The following is a 20,755-nucleotide window of genomic DNA, read 5'->3' on the forward strand; positions in this document are numbered from 1 at the left end:
TCCCCAGAACACCCCGGTGGGCACGCCCATCTTCATCGTGAACGCCACGGACCCGGACCTGGGCGCGGGCGGCAGCGTGCTCTACTCCTTCCAGCCCCCATCCCCGTTCTTCGCCATCGACAGTGCCCGGGGCATCGTGACCGTGACCCGGGAGCTGGACTACGAGACCACGCAGGCCTACCAGCTCACGGTCAACGCCACGGTGAGTCCACCCGGGAGAGAGCCAGCAGCCCGGGGACAGCAGCCCGTTCCCTGCCAGGCCCGGCTCGTGGTCATGGCCCGCGAGAGGAAGAGCCACAGGCTCTAAGGGTCAGGGCTAGGGCTGGAGCGATGGCCACGGCCGCGGTCCTCAGCGTCACCCGGAAGCCCATTATAGGACCCCAGAGATGGGCTGGGCACATCAAGCCCCAGCACCCCAGGGCCCCCCGGCACTCCCAAGCCCTGAGTCAGGGGGCACCCCTGAGCACCACCGGGAGTGACCCCCAAACCAAACTCAGTAACTGATGAAGCCTGTGTGCAGGGGAGCACGTGGGCGTGGGAGCAGCGTGCTTCTGCCCCTTCGTGGGTCACCTGGGGATCGGGTGTCCACTCCCTTTCCAGCACACAGGACAGAGATGTCCATCTAGCTGTGTGTGACATCCCCCGCTTGCAGGAGCTGAAGGTTCTGGAAGTTTCTGGGGGCCATCATGGGAGTGGACTCCCGTTAGCAGCCAGCAGTGGTCCCGGGGAGCCAGGCTCGGTCCAGAGCAGGAGCTGGGTGGGAATGACGACCCCACAGACTCGCACGCAAGACCCCGGCCCAGCAGCCCCATGCTCAGGCCGTGCCCTCCTGAAACCTCTGGGTCTCAGGACCTTGCAGCCGGCTCGTCCTTGTCCACCAGGTCCTGGGGTACACCATGCCTGAGAGTGCCCCTGCCTGTCTCTCCCCTGCTCGGAGCGGGGCCTTCCCTGTGCCCCTCATGTTCCTGCCTACAAAGCGCCAAAGCCTTTCAGGAATTCCTCTGATGCTCCACGGCCGGTTGCCCGCAGACTCCTGCCCCCATCACCTCTTGGGGTGCTCACAGCGTGTGGTGCTCCCCAGGAGGGTCCCAGAGCCCGGGCTCTGCCAGGCAGAGGCACAGGGGCCGGGGTGAGGCCCAGCTCTGGAGGAATGGGTTCCCTGGGGGTGGGGGCGGGGACAGCCCCACGTTTCCCTCCCCACTGGCCCAGTCAGGCCGGGGACAGCTGCGCTCAGGCCCCGTTCCCGTCCTCGCTCCCTCGCACCCACACCCGGGGACTGGGCGTCTGCCCTCCCATCGTACCCCCTCTCCACCCCTTGGGCCCTGACCTGCACCCTGCTGGGAGCCCATCCCCGTGGGATCATTTTCATCCACCCAAAAAATGACTCTGGGCCCTGGGGAAGGAGCGGAACCGAGTGCAGGCACGGCCGGGCGGCCTGGCACGGCGCCTGGGCTCCAGCTGGGCCGGTGGCTGCAACTAAATTGCCCTTAATCTGCCAGCCCTGGGGCCTGCAGCAGCTGCACAGGAGGGTTCGAGAAGCCCCTTCAGAGCTGATGACTCTGCCGTGTAATCCTCAGCTTCCGTCACGCCTGGCCGTGCCCCTGGCTGTCGGACACTTCCCCAGAGACTCGCCGTGTGGCGTGGCGGGGGAGGGCGTGTGGATTTGTGGCCACGACTCTGTGGGTGCCAGAGAGGCCTGGACTTGGCTGGGAACAGGGGGCTGAGAGCTGCTGGCCCCGTGTCTGGTGCCTGCCCGTCTCATACCACCCTGCGTGTCCCCTGCCACCAGGGCCTGGCCTCTGCCTCTTCTGGACAGTGGGCTCTGGGGCGGCACAGGCCCCTGGCATGGGCCATAGGCATTGCTGACCCTGAGAACCCACATCCCAGATCCCACCCAGGGCCCCCTCACGTCTGTCCCGAGCCCGTTTGTCTGGCAGAGAACAACACTGAGTACTAGAAGGAAATGAACGGCGTGTGGTTCCCGGCCACTGAGGCTCCCACCAGTCCAATCAGCCTCACCAGCCATCCTCCTCCCGGGACCCGGCCCCCCTCCTGAACACAGGCCCGTGCACCCAGCCTTACCCAGGCCAGTGGCCCTCAGCCGTTTTCACCTGTGGCCTGTGGGTGAAGACCTAAATCAAGGCCGCTGAGGGCAGGTTTTTGTGTCAGGAACAGGCTAGGGAGAGAATGCGGGAATTCAGGCCCTTGCTTTGCGGGTGACTGGCCTGGCTCAATCCCCAGCATCATATGTGGTCCGCCAGCCCTGCCAGGAGTGAGCCCTGAGCACAGGAGTAAGCCCGGGACACTGCCGGGCGTGCCCCCAGACAGAAACAGAGGAGCACTGGAATTGGAGTCCTGGCTTCCTGCTCATCAGCTGTGACTCCAGACTCACTTAGGCCCTGTGAACTCATGGGAATAACGAGGACAGTGTAGCCGCCAGGACAGCGCCGTGTCCAGCAGGGTTCGACTGCATCGTCTGGCCGTGACCCTTTCGACTGCCCATTCTGTCAGGAGCCGAAGGGCTGCGTCAGTATTGGCTCAGGGTGACAGGTGTGGCACCCGGCCTTTCCATTCTTGGTCAGCTTTCTGGGACTTGACTGTCCAGCTAAGGGGTCAGAGGTCAGACACTGCGTGCCTGGCCACTGGAGTCCCCCAATTGCAACAGGCCATGGAGCTCTCCTGCTGGTTCTACCCCCAAAAGACGGGTGGGGAGGGGCTTGACCAGTGTCTCGGGTGCAGCTCAGAGACACGGACCCCACAGCGTCCCCTCGCAGTCAGCCGTTCAGTGACAGGAGGGGCGGGTGGCCATGGGGACACTGGCCCCTGACGGGATCCTGAGAAGAACCAAGGGTCACACTATCCTTCTGCCGGGTGCCCCACGCAGCGCCCTGGTCAGTCAGAGCCCCGGTCAGCCCTGTACCAGATGGCTCCACGCGGAGCCCGAGGCTGCGGTGGGCTCAGGCCGGGGGGCTCAGGGGCCTCTGGGCTGCCACTCAGTGCTCAGGGGTTTGCGGTGCCTGGGAAGTAAGTCAGGTCCATCGGTAGGACCCCAAGGTGGTCGTCCCACCCGCCAGATGTTCAGGACGGCTGGTCTGGGCAGGAGGCCTGAGTGGGCTCCAGCCCTGCATTTCAGCTCCCAATAAACCACCTTCCTCTGAGCTTTGGGGTCCGACTTGTGTTTTCCCGCACAGGTCACAGGTCATGGTGGGCAGTGGGCCGAAGAGACAGTACAGAGGTTAAGGCGCTTGCCCGGACAACCTCAGTTCTGTCTCTGGCACCGGACATGGTCTACTGAGCACAGCCAGGATGGTCCCTGAGTAGAGGCAGGAGTAAGTCCTGAGCACCTCCGTGTGTGGCCCAAACTCCAGAAGTAGAAAATTAAACAGCACAGATGGCAGCGTGGCCTCTGAGTGAGGGTCCCACACACTCACTGTGCCCTGTGGGGATGTGGGGGCACCTCAGGCTCGTGCCCACAGGGGAGTACCCACACTGGCGCCCGTGCCCACGGCGCCCGAGTCCAGTCTCGTCCACGTGCAGGTCCCATGCCTCGCGTAACCCAGGACTGTGTGTTCTCTCCCCCTAAGGATCAAGACAAGACCAGGCCTCTGTCCACGCTGGCCAACTTGGCCATCATCATCACGGACGTCCAGGACATGGACCCCATCTTCATCAACCTGCCCTACAGCACCAATATCTACGAGCACTCCCCGCCGGTGAGCGCCTGGGGGTCCCCCTGTGTTCCCGCGCAGCCTGGCACTCCCCGCACCCACCCCTCACCACCCCACTCCCCAGCACCTCACCCGGCTCCGCGAGAGGCAGGTTTCAGAGATGAGCGTGGGGGGACACGGACCCCCAAAACATCTAGCCGGGTGGATTTGGATTCGGTGTGGCCCTGCCTGCCCCCCACCCTTCAGCTGGCCAATCTGCCTCCGTCCACCCATCCGCGCTGCCCAGGATGGTGGTCCCCCAGCACCCCGATCCTGGCTGGGCTTGTGCTCTGCAGGTCAGGCCCTGGTTAGAGAAGCACCTGACTGGCTGCGCCCTGGCACGGGTCAGAGATCACCAGGCAGCATGCAGACCCGCTTCCTGGGGGCCGCGTGTCCCCCGCCGGCTCAGCTCAGACCCGGGCACTCTGAGAACAAACCCTGTGCCTCATCAGTGCTGCGGGGCAGAGGGGGCTGCCCAGCCATGGGCCACGCCTTCTGGTCCGTCCCTGCGGTTTTGTGCACATCAGAGTGAACCACGAGGTCCCGGGTGATAAGAAAAGGGGCTTCTTTGGGAGACCCCAGCCAGCCCAGACGTGGCGCAGGGGAGCCACTCTTGTGGAGGGAAGTGGCCTTCTGTGGGGTCTGCACGTACGCAGAGCAGCACACAGCGCTTTCCCTGCCCATGTCTGGACAGAGGGACCACCCTGGCCACACCTCTGCTGTGTTTCGTCTCTGCCAGGACTTTAGCAAACAGGGTCCTGTCAGCCCTCCGTGCCAGGCACGGCTGGGGGTTGAGTTTGCACAAGTGAGCTTTTCTTTAAGAAAAAAAGAAAAGGCAATTTTTTTTTTTGTTTTTTGAGCATGGGGGTCTCCCAAGCAGTGTTCCGGAGGGAGACCCCTGGGCTGCTCCTGGCAGTTCTCAGCCCTGAGCTGCTTGGGCCCGGCAGCGCTCCAGGCCCCTACAGTGCCAGGAACGGAACCCAGAACCTCAGTGCCGGCTGTGCTCCAGTCCTCCGGGGCCCCCCAGCCTCTGCTCTTAGGAATGGTTGGTTTGGGTTTGGTTTGGAGGGCCACACTCAGCGGTGCTCCAAGCTTAGGCCTGGTCCTCTGCTCAGGAGTCACTTCTGGTGGTGCTCAGGGGACCCTATGGATGCCGGGGATTGAATCTAGCTTGGCCATATGCACGGCAATTACCTTAACGTCTCCATAATCTCTCCGCCCACCTGACCTCATTATTTTTTATTTCTTCACCTAATTAACACATTCATAAAATCAAGTCTTCATATCTTTAGAAACTTGAGAACATTTAAGTTCTACAAATATAATTACATGATGTTTTTTATGGAAGCTCAATTCCTTTCTTTTTCATTTTTTTATCGAATCACGGTGAGACACACAGTCACAAAGTGGTTTGTGATCGGGTTTCAGTCGTACAATATGCCAGCACCCTTCCCTTCACCTGTGCACATTTCCCACCCCCACTCTCCTCAGTTTCCCTTGAACTACCCCCCAGCCTGCCTCTATGGCAGACACCCCTCCCTCCCTCTTTCCCTCCCTCCCTCCCTCCCTCTCTCTCCCCTGTTCACCTTTGGGCACTATGGTTGCAATACAGGTATTGAAGCCTTCCTCATTTTTAAAGGGCCTTTTCTCTCTTTTTTCCTTTTCTTTTATTACGGTGTGGTACCAGGGATGCAAAGCGTGTGCTGCACCTTGACCTGGTCCCCAACCCCACAGAGCTCTGAGAGCAAAGCAGGGCGTCCCCCCCCCCCCCTCAACCCGTCCCTCTCGCACACCTGGTCCTGAGTGAAGGCGGCCCTCACCACACCCCCGGGTCCCCAGACCAGGTGGCCCCACGCCCCGGCTGGCGTCTGTGACTGTTCTGGCCATAGGTGTCTTTGCTTTGGCCACTTGAAGGTGCCCACGTGCTCCAGGTGTCCAGAGCTAGTGCCCACGCCCCCTCTCCTTCCAGAGGTGGGCGGGGGCTGGAGGGACCCAGCAGGCTCTTTCTTGGACCCCTGCAGGCATCCGGCACTGCAGGGACAGACCCCCACCCCATCCACCCGGGCTTCTCTTTCTTGGTGCTCCCAGGAAGAGGCGAAGTCCTGCTTTTGAGACTGAAGGCTGACGGGACCCTCTGCCCAGCCAGGTGACCTTCCCTGACCTTTGGGTAGACGGCCCTGCTGCCCACTGTCCCTGCTACCCTGCCCTGGGACAGCTCAGCAGAGCTCAGGGGGCTTGCTCCCTGCTGAGAGCACAGACGACAGCTGGCGGGTGCTGGGAGAGTGTTTCTAGAAGGATCCTGGACGTGAGTGGGCACAGGTGGTGGCTGACCGGCCTGTCCTCTCCACAGCTGCTTCCGGCCAGCACGGGATCCGTCCACCTGCTGGCCCCCACTGGCCCCCTTCCAACTCGCTCTCTCCAGCCCAGACACACCCGCCACCTGTTCAGCCCGACCTGGGCTTGCTCTGGGGCAGCCCCCAGGAGGAGGAAGGGGCGCTTTGGCGCCCACTCCCCACCACGCAGGTCTTGGCACCCAGGTCTGGGTTTCCTGGGTGTTTCCTGGCCGTCAGGACAGGGCCGCGAGAGGAAGGTGGACAAAACCAGTTTGGTGCCTAGAATGAGGCCGAGGTGGCAACCAGGGCCCAGAGGACATTGGGGTAGGCCCTCACTCTGCCCTGGCCTTGCGATGGCCAGGTCACATAGCCTCTGGATACATCTCTGGCAGGTTGGGCAGCCGGGCTGGTCCTGTCTGGGAGGGGTGGAGGGCGCAGAGCCGGCCCAGCTCTGGCGGGTGGGAAGGGGGCACCCCTGTGTGAGCTTCCCGAGTTGCCCAGGCCAGGGGTACTGGCTTCAGCTTCGTTTCGCTGCGCTCACCTCTCTTTCTGGCATTTCCAGATCTTCCTTTTTTGGGGGGACCCTCCCAGATTCCCCGTGAGGGCCCTTGGCCAGGTAGTTCCGTCCTGGGCCCCGATGCTGTCCGGGTCTCCAGGGCCGCATGGCAGTGCCCGAGAGAGCCTGTTCTCCCGTCAGTGGTGCCAAACTGCTTCGTCTGCAGAAATTTCCTGGCAGCTGGGAAAGAGCTTCTTGATGTAGACGGATTGCGGGTCACCCCCTGGTCTTGGCAAGCCGTGGCTTGAGCGGCACTAAGCGACTTTTCTCGGACTGTGAGAGGTTCCTGCCAGCTGGCCTGGTGGAGTGGCGCAGAGGGCCCCTCTCTGGGCTGGATGGCACACATCGGCCTCTAACCCTGGGTGCCCGTGTCTGCACGTTCTCCCCTGCCACGTTCTGTTCTCTGATGCCGCCCGGCCCCCAGCCCCGCTGCTCTCGGGGGACCCCACGGGCATCTGCTCCGTTCCTTGGTGTCTGTCATCCTCCCACTCAGGCCAAAAGGTCGGGATGTCTCCGCAATCACCCCCTTAGCCTAGAGATGCTGGTGCCCTGAATGGACCCGGGAGCTGCTGTCCCGGACAGGACCGGCCCGGGGAACCGTCTCAGGGTGTGTGGGGGAGGGTGTCCGACTCCCCCAGTGCCCACACAGCCCTCTCTGCCTCTCCTCCGCGCCCGTGCGGGAGGGACACCCACTCTCCCATCTCGCGGGAAGGGGCACCCACTCTCCCATCTCGCGGGAAGGGGCACCCACTCCCCCATCCCACCGGAAGGGGCGCCCACTCCCCCATCTTCCACCCAGCTTTCCCGACAAGCCAGTTCCCACTCTTCCAGGCTTTTAATCGGTTTCCACGCCTCGATCCGGACCCGCTGCGTCCGTTACAGCGTGGAACCCTGATTTAATGCTGCGTTGCTCGCTCTGGGCCGGGGTGGAGGGGTGGCCTGGCCCGAGAGCCCTGGTGCCCCACCCCCGCCCTGCCCTGGGACCCCGGCCCACTCGGCCTCGCTCTGCCTCTTTATCTGTGGCGCCCACATGTCTGCCCCCCTATCAGTGTATCGGGCCGGCCCGCCTCATCTAAAGTGTATATATTACCTAATAAAATCCTTCTTATTGGGGATTATTGCCTCAAATTTTAATTTCCTCACTCGAGCAACAGCATGTCGGCCTGCCCGTCAGTGGCGGGCCGGGGGAAGGTGAAGGAGCCGGGAACCGCACAAATTACTGCCAGCCGATGCCTATCAGCCCTTTGACTGGAATTGACTGGAATTAAGGACTGAGAAATAGGATTTTCTGCCTCAGAATCTGCTGTGGCAGCTCTTGTCGGAAGTCCCCTCCCACCCCCAGCCCCTCCTTCTTCCCCGCTTTTAAGTCCTGATCCTGTCGGGGGCGTGGGGGGAGGGGCGCCCCATGGAGCTGGCTGGGATGTGGGGGGTGTCCAGGCCAGACCCGCCAAGCCCTGGCCCCGGGGGTCCGGCTCCGGAGTCAGCTGTCGTCCTGGCGGGTGGCTAGTCAGGGGCGTACCAGAGGGAAGCACCCGCTCCTGCTCCAGAGCTCCCGGCGTCCTGGACTTGGCCCCGCCTTGCCAATGCATCTCAGCCTCAAGGGGTGACCACCTGAGTACCTCATTCCCCCCACCACGCCCCCCTGCAGCCCCTCATGCTCCGTCGCTCGCCCCCTCCAGCACCTGGATTGAGCCCGTCAGTGCTCCCCCCACGCGCCCCTGCATGCCCGGGCAGGGGTGCTGGAGAAGACACAGGGAGCCCCCGCTGGGCACCCCGGCCTGGCACACCCGCAGGACATGCCCGATGGGTTGGGAGACCCGGTCCCGGCTGGGATCATGAATGTGGGGGCGGGGCTCCGGGCTTTGCCTGAACCCCCTGGACACCGCCTCAGTGTGTGTCATAGTGAGTTGTGGCTTCGCTTTCTCCAACGCTCACAGTGTGAAAAGCGACAACAATAGTTTTGTTTCTTGGGTTTCTATTTTGGGGGACTGGGGGGCCACACCTGCCAGTGCTTGGGGGATTTTCCTGGCTCTGTGCTCAGGACTTATTCCTGGCGGTGCTTCGGGACCCAGCTGGGGCCTCCGATGTCCAAAGCAGACTCGACTTAGTCTCTGGCTCCAGAGACAGTCCCTTGGGCAGCATTTGCTGAGTGCCAGCTCTGTCTCAGTGATGGGGACTGTTACACCCATTTTACAGATGTGGAAAGCGAGACAGCATGAGGTCAAAGGGCTCCCTCGAAGGAGTCGGTCCCAGGCATCTGGCTGCAGCCAGGCCGCCCCAGCCGCGTCGCCGTCCTGCTCCCACACAAGTGGGGACCCCCAGGCAGCCCCTCTGCGTGTCCTTCCTTCCTTCCTGGCTTCCTGGGAAGAAACACCCAGGGCTTGGGCCTGCCCCTGCTCTCCCGGCCCGGGACCCCGTGCGTGGTCAGCAGAGGCGCCCACCACCCCTTTGTCTTTGGAAATGAGTTTCAGTCGGTTGAAAATACCATCGCCGAGGCTCTGAAACAGGAGCCGAGGTCTCCGCGGAGCCCCCGCCTCCCGCCTAATTCCTTCTCATAACACTCCCCGTCCTTGTGACTGCACTTGTATTAAAAGCTCAGGGTTTTATTAAAAATGGATTTATTTACCCAGAAAGAGATGAAACCCCAAACTTCGTCAGGAGCCTCCCAGGGTTGGCTTCTCGGAAGCAGAGGCGCGGCCTCCCTGGGAGGGCCTCGAGGCTGCGCTGGGACAGGCACCGGCCCTTCCTGGCTGGCCGGCCCTGAGGGCCTCGGTGAGGGGCGGGCCACCGGGACCCCTCTCTGCACTGCCCTCCGTCCTTCCCTGTTGGTGAAGACCAGCACTGCCCACCCCTCCTTCCCTCCCTGCCGGCGAAGGCAGAGTCATGTGGTCCTTCCTACTCCTTGGTCCCTGGCACGGTGCTCTGTGAGCACTGGCAGCGGGCCCCGCCCTGACTCTCCTGGGCCCAGACTGGATGGGTTATGGAAGAGGCGCCATGGGCATGGAGAGACGGTCTTTGACCGTGGTCTGGTTCCTTTGCATGTGGGAGACCCGAGACTTGATCCCCAGTACCGCATGGTCCCTGAGCACTGCAGCGAGCAACCCTAGAGCACCGAGCCAAGAGTAGCCCCCAAGCAACGCCAGAGGTGGCCCCCAAACCAGAAGTCGGAACCACTGCCTGCAGCCCTCCTCCTGGGGACAGGCCCCTGGGCTGTGGGAAAGGGAGGACAAGGGGAGCACCAGTGCTTTCCGGGGGTCGGTTAGCACGGCGTAGACCCTTCAGCTCAACACAGAGCCCAACACGGAGCCCAATACAGCAGTAGAAGGACCCTCCGTCCCGTGGGGGGGCCAGGTGTTCTCGTCCACAGCCTGGGGAGTCAGGTCAGGCTCTCTGCCAAGATAGAGCTGGACTGTCTGAGGACACTGGACAGTGTGCAGGTCACCCAGTTTCCCCCGAGTCAGTGTGTTAAAGGACACTTAAGTGACAGCTTGCATCCTCCCCCCACGGCCTGGGCCAGGACCAGACAGATGGCACAGGGCCAGAGGCTGGCCTGGATTTGACCCCCGGTGTCCCATACGGTCCCTCAAGCCCTGCCAGAAGGGATCCCTGAGCATAGAGCCAGGAGTAAGCCCTGAGCTCCACTGGGTATGGGTCAGAAACATAACAAACCAACCAACCAACAAACAAAGAAAAACAGGAAAAAACAGAATTCAGGGTCCAGTACGGGTGCCCGGCAGGCAGCAGCATTCTTAGGCCCTGGCGTGGACGCAGGTGTGGGTCAGCTGTGCCCAGGGATCGCCCAGTCCTGCTGTTCCCCAGGGGAGTCGTGAGGGCAGTGGGCAGTTCATGCAGCATGGGCAGCGTGCCTCTGGACAGCAGGGTGCGTGGGGGGACTCCCCATAGCAGCTGGCTCCTGAGTCTCCCACGGAGTGGGCTCAGCACCCACCTGCAGAGATGGGGGAGTTGCCAGGACCTACAGGAATGCTGGCCAGAGTGCTGGACCGCGGGGACGCAAAGGAGGCCGGCAATTGAGCCAGGTGGACTCTGCCTGGCCTCGGCCCAGGCAGCCTCAGGGACGCCCCAGCACAGACTCACCTTCCCAGCTGCTGCACTCCTGACCCGGGAGAGGACCGGGTGACAGCTGTGGGGGCAGCACTGCCAGCCCTGAAGTTGCGGGAGGGGGAGGGGAGCAGGGGTCAGCCCACTGTCCGGGTCAGAGGTCATGGGTCAAGGGCATGTGAGTCTGGGGAGGCGCCTCTCCATCGGTGAAGGTTGCTCAGAGGGGGTGAGGGGTGCTGTGGGCTTCAGCCTCCAGCTCATGACCCGAGAAGGGGCCAAGGCGAGAGCCTCTGTGGGGCACGCAGGTGTCGGGGTGAGATGCCCCCAGGGACAGAGATGGGGACAGTGTCTGTGTGGCTCCATCCCCTGGGGTCAGCAGAGCCAGTGGCGCAGGGGGTGTCCCAGCCTGAGAGCAAGTGCAGGGCCCTCTCACTGCCGCGCTGGCTCTGTGCTGGCATCACTGCCTGGAAAGCCCAGGCCTCTTGCCGGCCCTGGTTCAATCCCCGGCACCCCAGATGGCCCCCAGAGCTCTGCCAGGAGTGACCCCCTAGCACCGTCGGGTGCAGCCTGAAACCCACAGATCTACAAACCCGAGTCTTACATTTCCAAGCCCGTCTGCTGCCACTGTGGTCCGGAGCTCTGCACCTTCCCCTCATTTCATACCCGGGTGATCACCTTCATTTTTTTTTTCACAGACCACTCTAAAAGTCACCGTGTGCCACCCTTGGCCGTTCCTCCAGGCTGGGCTGTGGGCACACTCTCCCCGCTGAGTGTCCGGCTGTGTGTCAGCGTGCCTGGCACCAGCACTCAGCTCAGACTCCACCAGCCCCCAGCCTGCCAGGAGAGCTGGAGGGGGCGGGGGCGCCAGGGCCAAGGAGGCAGTTTTCAGAGCCGCGTGGGTGTCCCCGGGTGCTGGGGCAGCGCAGGCCACACTGAAGGAATGTCCAGCATGGGGCTGCCCCGGACTCAGGTCCAGCAGGAACTAGCCGCGCCTCCGGCTGTCACTCAGACCGTTGTGGGGTAAACCGAGGTCCCAGGGGCGAAGGGCTCTGTGGGGTCAAAGCTCTGATGGTGGAGACAGAAAAAGTGCTCCTCCCTTGGATCCCCCTCTCCGGGCCAGAGAGAGCAGGGTGGGGGCAGGGGAGCACTGAGCCTGTGCTTCAGATGCAGCAGAACCACGTTAGGTCTCCAGCACCGCTGGGAGGGACCCCTGAGCACAGAGTCAGGAGAAATCCGCAGACGCTACCAGGTACAGTCCCCAACTCAGACACAACCAGGAAAGCCCGAGGAGCTGTTTCTTTGGGACTGAGCCCTAGCTCAGGGGCCGGAGCGTGCACTTGGCAAGGACAGGGCCTGGGTTCCGTCCCAGACACAGACGGTTTCCTGAGCACCAGCAGGGGAACCCTAGAACAATTGCAAATAAGTGGGACAGCTCCCCCAGCTTCCCCTGGGGCGGGGTGCCCGGGCTCCCCCACATCCCTCCTCTCCCACCTGGAGCCAGCCCTCCCCACATCACTCCTCTCCCGCCCGAAGCCGGGCCCTCCTTCTCTCTCAGGCCTCCCTCACGTCCCTCCTCTCCCACCAGGGCACCACTGTCCGCGTCATCACCGCCATCGACCAGGACAAAGGGCGTCCCCGGGGCATCGGCTACACCATCGTCTCAGGTAAGGGGGCTGCCCGGAGGAGGGCAGGAGGGGCAGCTGGAGCAGCTGGTGCAGCAGAGGCTGGGCCCGAGGGAGGCCGGGCTCTGGGGGAAGCCGCTGGCCACGGCCACAGCCCTGCTCCCGGTGCGTTTTGGCTCTTCCCGCCAGGGTTAATGGGAGACGCTGTTGAACCTCGTTTCTGAGCTGTGCATCTGAGTCGTCGGTTCATTGGCCACTTCCCACTGTGCCCTCTGGGGGACCCCCGCCCACCCATCTCTTGATTGGGTAGTCGGGCTACTAGCTATGGGCAGAGGTCAAGGAGATGGGGTCCTTTCCCCCAGTTCCTGCCCAGAGATGGAAGCGGTGCTGCCCCAGAGCTGGGGGTCAGGGTGCAGTGCCACGGCTGCTGTTGACCCCCTGACCCAGACTGCTCTGCCCATCCCCACCCAGGCCTCACCCCCTGCAAGCCCACTGTATGGTGAAGGGGTGAAGGGTCAGCTGGAGCACCGGCAGGCCCAGGGGCAGCACTCTGGCATACACCCTCCAGAAGAAGACGTGGTGTGCTGGGGGCACCATATCTTGCAGGGGTGGTGTGCTGGGGGTGCCGTCTCCCGCAGGGGTGGTGCGTGGGGAGCGCCGTCTCCCTGAAACTCCAAAGAGAGGTTGGCATCAGGAGCACAGGTGTGTGGGGCGTGCTGGGGCCCTGCCTGGCTCTCGCCCCTCCGTGTCTCACCCCTAAAATAGGAGGTGCCAGTACTGAATCAGAGTGGCAGGAGTGAGCAGTCTCGTCTTGTGCCTGAGCTTAGGGGAAAAGCTTTCGTTTTTCCCCATTGAGAGTAATGCTTGCTGTGGGCTTATGGTAGGTGGCCTTGACTAGATGGAGGAAAGTTTCTTCCATCCCCTATTTTGTTGAGAGCTTTCCTCACAAATGGGTGCAGGATCTTGCCAAATGCTTTTTCTGCATCTATTGATATGATCGTGTGATTTTTATCTTTCCTTTTATTGATACGGAGAATTATGTTGTTAGGATTGGTGAATGTTAAACCATCTTTGCATTCCTGGAATTGGTGCTGGGAAATGTGCACTGGTGAAGGGACAGGTGAGGGAACACTGTATGACTGAAACCCAACTGTGAACAGCTTTGTAACTGTGTATCTCATGGTAATTCAATTATAAAAAAAATGAATATCGGGGCTGGAGCGATAGCACAGCGGATAGGGTGTTTGCCTTGCACTCAGCCGATCCGAGTTCGATTCCCAGCATCCCATATTGTCCCCTGAGCACCGCCAGGAGTAATTCCTTAGTGCAGAGCCAGCAGTAAGCACTGTGCGTCGCTGGGTGTGACCCAAAAAGGAAAAAAAAAAAAAGAAAAAATCTTATAATAGAACCTTGAGTGGGCTGGAGCGATAGTACAGCGGGTAGGGCGTTTGCCTTGCATGCAGCCAACATGGCCAACCCGAGTTCGATTCCTCCACCCCTCTCGGAGAGCCCGGCAAGCTACCAGAGTATCCCGCCCATACAGCAAAGCCTGGCAAGCACCCTGTGGCATATTCGATATGTCAAACACAGTAACAAGTCTCACAGTGTTACTGGGCCCGCTCGAGCAAGTCGATGAACAACGGGAGGACAGAGGCAGTGACAGAACCCCAAGTGCCTTCTGCCCTCTCCCCTCAGGTATTGAGAAAGATGCAAAAATATTAAAGGATGCTTTAATATAAAACAAAAAAGAGATGCCACCCAGGGCTGGCACATACCTGCCTCATCCTGAGACCAAGTGTCTCACCTGGAGGAGGAAGAACCTGTCTGAGGGATTCAGAGCCTGGGGAAGGGGGAACTGAGTCATACCCAGCAGTGCTCTGTGCTCCCGGCTCTGTGCTCAGGGAGCTGATGCCAGAGATCTACCCTGGGCCTCCTGCATGCACTCTGGTGCTCAGCCTGCTCTCGCCACTGCCCTCTGGAGCTGATATTGGAAAGTCAGACTGAGGGTGTTGGGGACCCAGGGACCCCAGTGAGAGTTCTGAGGGTTCCAGGTGGCTGTGTCCACTGCTGGCTGGACACAGAGTTGATGAGTCTGTGAGCCATGGACAGGGTTAACCTGCCCGCTGCCCCCAGGCCCTGCCCCTCCAGCCGGATGGCAGCGTGGCCCTGGGTCTGACCCTTTCCCTTCTCTGAGGGCCCCTCGTTTTGCCCAGAACGCGGGCCATCGTTGCCAGCCTTCTGTGGCCACACCGTGACAGAAAAGGACAGGGCTTTCCCCGAGCAGGGCAGGGGTATGGTGGCCCTCGGTTGGCTGCCATCCCAGAGGTCAGCCCAGCCTGTGTCTGCACAGCTCAGAGGCAGCCCCAGGCCAAGGGACAGTGGCGCACACTTCACTCTAGAACATGGGCTCAGGGCCCAGCTCTGCTGCCCACATCTTGTCCCTGCCAGGAGTTCAACCCGCTTCACCTGAAGTCCTCCCCATGGGATGGGTGAGAGGGTGCCAGCCCCCCCCCCAGCACCCAAGAAATGTGGGGTGTTTTAATTATCCAGGGAAGAGCAGGGACAGGTGCTCGGGACCCTCCTCCCTCAGCACCTGCTGTGTCCGTTCAGCCTGCTGGGCGTGGGCCAGAGGCAGTTGGACAGGCTGGTGACCAGGATGGCTGCTGCACTGTCCCTGGGGAGGCCACTGGACGTGTGACCATCAGAATGGAGCCGTGCCACGGTCCCGCGCCGGGATCCGGAAGCCTGCGTGAGCAGAACAGGCTGCGGAGCTCGCAGAGATAATATGTCTTTTGTTGCTGGCATGTTAAGATGATATCTCAGCTCAATTTTACGAATGACAACTCAGCATTCGACTCGATTTCATCGTTTTTCCTTCTTGTTCTAACGGGACCGCTGGAGAATTTCAGGCAACACAGTGGTCTTGTGTTCCCCCCGGCCCAGCTGGACACCCACCTCCCCCGGCTTCCGTCTTCCTGTACCATGGAGACAGTCACAGCCCATGCCTCGGGGATGCCGTGAGGATTAGTGAGCTAAATATGCAAGCTCTTGGAAGAACGCTGGAAGTTTTGGTTGGTGCCAACCATGTACCAGCAGGGCTGCTCTGGGCCACGGCCCATGGCAGAGGCTGAGAGCCAGGGGGACCTCGCAGTGCCCGCTTGGCCTCAGGTGCCTGCAGTGCGGCTGCGGAGGGTCTGGGGTGCGGGGCAGCTTTAGCCCAGCCGGGAGGAGCACACGGCTGTGTTGAAGTGCTGGTGGTCGTTGACGTGGAATGATGGCTCCCTGGAGGGTCCCTAAGAACATCCTCTCTCCATTCGCACACATCCAAGATCAGCTCCGATAGACGTCAAGAAGGATCCAGCGGGGGGCACGTCCCCCTCTGCCGTTGCTGGGGTGGGGGGAGACTCCCTGAGATCTCAGCTCACAGCTGAGGCCAAGCTAGCCTGGCATGGGAGAGGCAGGGTGAGTGTGAGGGGCGAGAGCAGGAAAGTGCCGGCACCCATGGGCTCAGGAGGGATCAGCTGGGGCTCCAGGGATGGTGGTCACTCAGCAGGCAGGAGCTGGTCGGGGGCCGTGGAATGGCCATGGGGGGGGGGGTGGTTGTACGCCTTGCTTGTGAGGGCCACTGGAAGCAGTATGGACAGGAGAGTGTGGTTGGGGTGCACTGTGCGTTGTCCACAGCTCACTGTGGTCACTCTGGACAGTGAGTTGAGAGAGGTCCATGTGACCTTCCAGTGGGTCCTCAGCACAGGAGGCCACGGATGGGGTTTGCTGCCCCACAGCCCACGTCTGCCACTCACTGTTCTCCTGCCCCCTCACTGCCTGGCAGACACGAGTCACGCTGACCGCTGTGGCCACTCTGGGGGTGGGCAGGAGCCCAGTGGAAGGTCCCTCCGCCCACCCAGGGGAACTGAGGCACCAGATCCGGTCCTGCCCAGGTCTTCCACGGTTGCCCACGTCTTCTCTCGGCCACATCTGACCTGCTGTGGAACTGGGAGCCCAGAGAAGTCGAACCTGCCTCAGCGGTGTCACCTGGGACCCCCTTAGATAGGCAGTGCCACAGGCCCCAGAACACACACACACACACACACACACACACACACACACACACACACTGGGGTTGGCCGTGGAGGCCAGAAACCAAACAAGTGCTCCCGGGGTCCTGACTATGTCCTGACCACGGGAAGCATTTTTCCTTTTCTCCCTGTAGTAAACTGATGAGTCTCTGCTTCTGGTGAGTAATGCCTAATGGACCCTCTCCAGGCCAGATGGCCCCGGCCATCCGGGGCACAGGGGTCTGGTGGAGGCGCCCACGCTGCCACCTCCTGGCGGCCATCTGGCCCCGACACCCATCCTCTGAGCTCTTTCTGGGCAGAAGAGGCGCATGTCTCAGAGCTCTGGTCTCTCTCTCTCTCTCTCTCTCTCTCTCTCTCTCTCTCTCTCTCTCTCTCTCTGTGTGTGTGTGTCCCCAGAGTGAGCACAGAGGAGCCCCGTTTCCCGAGTGCCTCTGCATAGTGCCACATGTGGGCTGGACACGTGTGTCCCTCACGGTGGGCCAGAGGACATTATTCCAATCTGTAGACAGAAAAGTGAGGCGAGGGGAGTTTTCTGAGATGGGCCAAGGGACTCAGCTCCTAAGGTGGAGCAGGGATTTGGGGGCCCTTAAGGACGCACCCCTGGAGGGTGGCTCTCACGCCTGGCGGTTGTGCAGAGACACACGCAGGCTTCACCCACTCTCGATCTGCGGGATCAGGCAAGGCCTCTGCTGCTGGGCCGGGCACCCCACTTTGAGAACCATCTGTCCGGAAGAGCGTGTGTCCCCATGTGACAGTGCCACCCGCACTGGCCGTGAAGCTCTGCTCCAGCAGTGCAGTCATCTGCTTACGGGATAAATCACGGGTGTCCCCCGTGGTGCTGGCACCCCCTGTGAACCAGGAGCAGGGGGCCTTCGGAAGCATCCAGAATCGCTGGGGGCACAGCAAGGATGCGGAAAGGCCTAGAATGGAGATTAAGGAAGAGCATCAGCGCTGAAACCCCTCTCACCCCGGTTAGAGGCAGGGCCAGAGAAGGTCCTGCGGGGCTTGTTGGCGAGTGAGGTACAAAATTCCCCGTGAGCCTCTAGATTTTACTCTTAAATGCTACCAGCTCGTAAGGAAACATGGAGTGCTTTGAAGTAAAAGGTGTGTGTGTGTGTGTGTGTGTGTGTGTGTGTGTGTGTGTGTAGAGAGAGAATGCATGTGTGAAAAAAAGAGCACATATGTGGAGCGAGAGAGCAGTGTATGTGTATATGTGGAGAGAATGTGTGTATGTGTACAGAGAGTGTATGTGTGAGAGAGTGTGTATATGTGTGTGAGAGTGTGTGAGAGAGAGAATGTGTGAGAGAGAGTGAGTCTATATGTGTGTGTGAGTGTGTGTGAAGAGAGTCTTACGTGTGGAGAGTGTGTGTGTGTGGAGAGTGTGAGAGAATTCTATGTGTAGAAAGCGTGCGCATGTGTATGTGTGGAGTTGGTATGTGAGAGAGAATGTGTATGTGTGAGAATGTGTATGTGTGAGAATGTGTATGTGTGAGAATGTGTATGTGTGTACAGAGAGAAAGAGTGTGTGTGTGTGTGTGTGTGTGTGTAGAAAGAGAGGAAAGTATATGAGGGTGTATATATGGTGTGTGTGTGAAATTTGTATATGTGAGAGAGTGTTGTGAGAGTATGTATGTCTATAGAGTGTGTGTGTGTGTGTGTGTTTGTGTGTGTGTGGAGAGAGTATATATAAGGGTCATGTAGAGAGATTGTATGTGTGTGTGTGTGTGAGAGAGAGAGAGAGTGTGTGTGTGCGTGTGTGTGGAAAGAGAGAGAGAGAACTGTGTATGTGAGAAAGAGAATGTTTGCGGAGACAGTGTGTGAAGAGAGAGAATGTATGTGTGGGGAGAGAGAGAGAGAGAGAGAGAGAGACTTGTACACTCCCTCCCACAAGTGCCCTACCTGCATCTTGGCTCCCTGGTTGTAGTGGGGGGGAGGGGCAGCTATCAGGGAAGCCATCTTTTTTTTTTACTGCAATAAAACAAACATTTAATTTAACTCAGAATAAGAACTAAGAAATAACTCTTCAATAAAATATATAAAATTATACAAGGCACCTTTCCAAAGGGATAAAAGGGTACGGGGTGAAAATGGGGGGAACTGTATGCGCTGAACGAATTAGAAACCATCTTTTTGAAATCATTCCATTTTTCTTTTTTTGTCACACCGGTGATGCTCGGGGTTACTCCTGGCTCTGCACTCTGGAATCACTGCTGGCAGTTCTTGGGGGGCCATCTGGGGTGCCGGGGATGGGGCCTGGGCCAGCAGCATGCAGGGCAAGCGCCCTCCCCGCTGTGCTGTCTCTCTAGCTCCTCACCGAGACGGTCTCTGAAAGAGACGGTCAAACCCCTGGTAACAAAGCTGCTGCTTTCCTCCCCTCAAGAAGTGAACACGTAGAAGAGCAGACGAGACCCGCGGCTGGGGATCTGAGTCTCAGGCCTCAGCCTGTCTGGGGCTGCACGGTGGGGGGTTCTGCATCCCTGTCTGGGGTGCCGAGGACAAATGGCCCCACCAGCCATGGCCGAGAGAGGGTCCTGAGAAGCCGGGAGGCAGAGACGGCGAGAACGGTGGGCCTGGTTTGGGGCGGGCGTGCGAGTGTGAGCGGGGGCTCTTCAGGGGACTCATGTCCCGGGGGTTACGGCCTGTGTGGCTGCAGCCACTGAAAGCGAGGCCACGACTACATCCGGGAGGATGAGGCTGTTGTAGGAGGAAGGTCAGACGGACAGTGATAAAGAAGCGTCTACGGGGGCTGGAGCGATAGCACAGCAGGTAGGGTGTTTGCCTTGCATGTGGCCGACCTGGGTTCGATCCCCGACATCCCATATGGTCCCCTGAGCACTGCCAGGAGTAATTCCTGAGTGCAGAGCCAGGAGGAACCCCTGAGCATTGCTGGGTGTGACCCAAAAAGGGGGAAAAAAAAAAGCAGCGTCTACCTCTGAGCTCAGCTTCCCTGATGGCCGAGACAGGAAGGGGCATATTTACAAGGAGAGCCCTGCCCCGTCTTGCCTCCCGATTCACGACATCTCCGAGTACGTGGGGTCTTGGCAGATTCCTTAGTCTGCATCATTTCTTTCCTCTCTCCATTGGCAGGCCTCGGGCACACATAATTCTGGGCTCCCGAGAAAAACTGATGCGTATTGGACCCTCCTTCGTGCCAGTCTTTGTTCCTGAGACTGTTGTGTGCACCTGTAATGCCAGCCCGCATCCGCCGGGCTCCCCTCGCCTCCCACCCTTGGGACCGGATCTCTGAGTCTTGCCTTTAGGCGTTGCCCTGCTTTTTAGAAAGGTCGCTCTGTGGGACGAAGCACTGCTTGGATTTTATTTATTTATTAATAAATAAAGACTCAGAGATTATAAAACCCAGTTCCTGTAAGCACGCGGCCGCATTTGCGGCCGAGCGACATCTTATCATCTCATTCCTACTTTGACAAACTGGCAGGCTACCGAATGTAACCTGCCCACACGGCAGAGTCTGGCAAACTCCCCGTGGCGTACCCTATATGCCAAATACCAGTAACAATGATGGGTCTCATTCTCCTAACTCTGAAAGAGCCTTGAATATGGCACTTTTAAAAAAAATCTCAGGGCTAGGTCGAAGGAGACGTTACTGGGGCCTGCTCGAGGCAATCGACGAAATAACAGGATGGTTATGATTGTAATTTATTTATTTATTTATTTATTTATTTTGCTTTTTGGGTCACACCCGGCGATGCATAGGAGTTACTCCTGGCTCTGCACTGAGGAATTCCTCCTGGCGGTGCTCAGGGACCATATGGGATGCTGGGAATCGAACCCGGGTCGGCCGCGTGCAAGGCAAACGCCCTACCCGCTGTGCTATCGCTCTAGCCGCCCCCGCCCCCCAGCACTGCTTGGATTTAGTTGCACTTGAACTGGATCAGAGATAGCAGCATGGTGTCTGATAGGTTTCCGGGCTCGTGTTTTCTTTCATGTGTCTGAGACACGTAATCTCCCCCTTTCCTTTTCTTTTTGTTTCTTTTCTCTTCTTTCTTTTCTTTTTTATTTCCCAGGGGAGGGGCACGTCCTGTGGTGCCTAGGGGTTACTCCTGGCTTCCCCTCTTCTTTTTGGCTCTTTTCCTTATTTTCTCTTCTTTGGTGGGGGGGGGCACACCCTGTGGTGCTGAGGGGTGACTCTTGGCTTTCTGCTCAGGGGTCATTCCTGGCGGGCTCAGAGGGATACCTGGGATTGAACCCGGGTTGGCCATGTGCAAGGCAAATGCCCTACCCGGTCCACTACTGCTCCAACCCCACCTCTCCTTTTTTTCCCACCTGTCCATTCATAATCCCTCCCCTTCCCCTCCCTCCCTCCCTCCCTCCCTCCCTCCCTCCCTTTCTTCTCCCTCCCTCCCTCCCCCTTCCTTCCTTCCTTCCTTCCTTCCTTCTTTTC

General features: G+C 59.9%; 1 protein-coding gene across 1 annotated transcript in view; it reads left to right on the forward strand.

Annotated features, from left to right (window-relative positions):
- Positions 1-20,755, forward strand: part of LOC130022617 (cadherin-23-like) — a 320,780-nt gene that overhangs the window by 170,325 nt on the left and 129,700 nt on the right. Inside the window, exons 7-9 of the mRNA XM_056113382.1 lie at positions 8-202; positions 3,585-3,713; positions 12,241-12,319. Of these exons, the coding sequence (XP_055969357.1) occupies positions 8-202; positions 3,585-3,713; positions 12,241-12,319 (403 nt within the window). The remainder of the gene's footprint in view (positions 1-7; positions 203-3,584; positions 3,714-12,240; positions 12,320-20,755) is intronic.

Source organism: Sorex fumeus, unplaced genomic scaffold (assembly GCF_029834395.1).
Source record: "Sorex fumeus unplaced genomic scaffold, SorFum_2.1 ptg000020l, whole genome shotgun sequence".
Taxonomy (NCBI): domain Eukaryota; kingdom Metazoa; phylum Chordata; class Mammalia; order Eulipotyphla; family Soricidae; genus Sorex; species Sorex fumeus.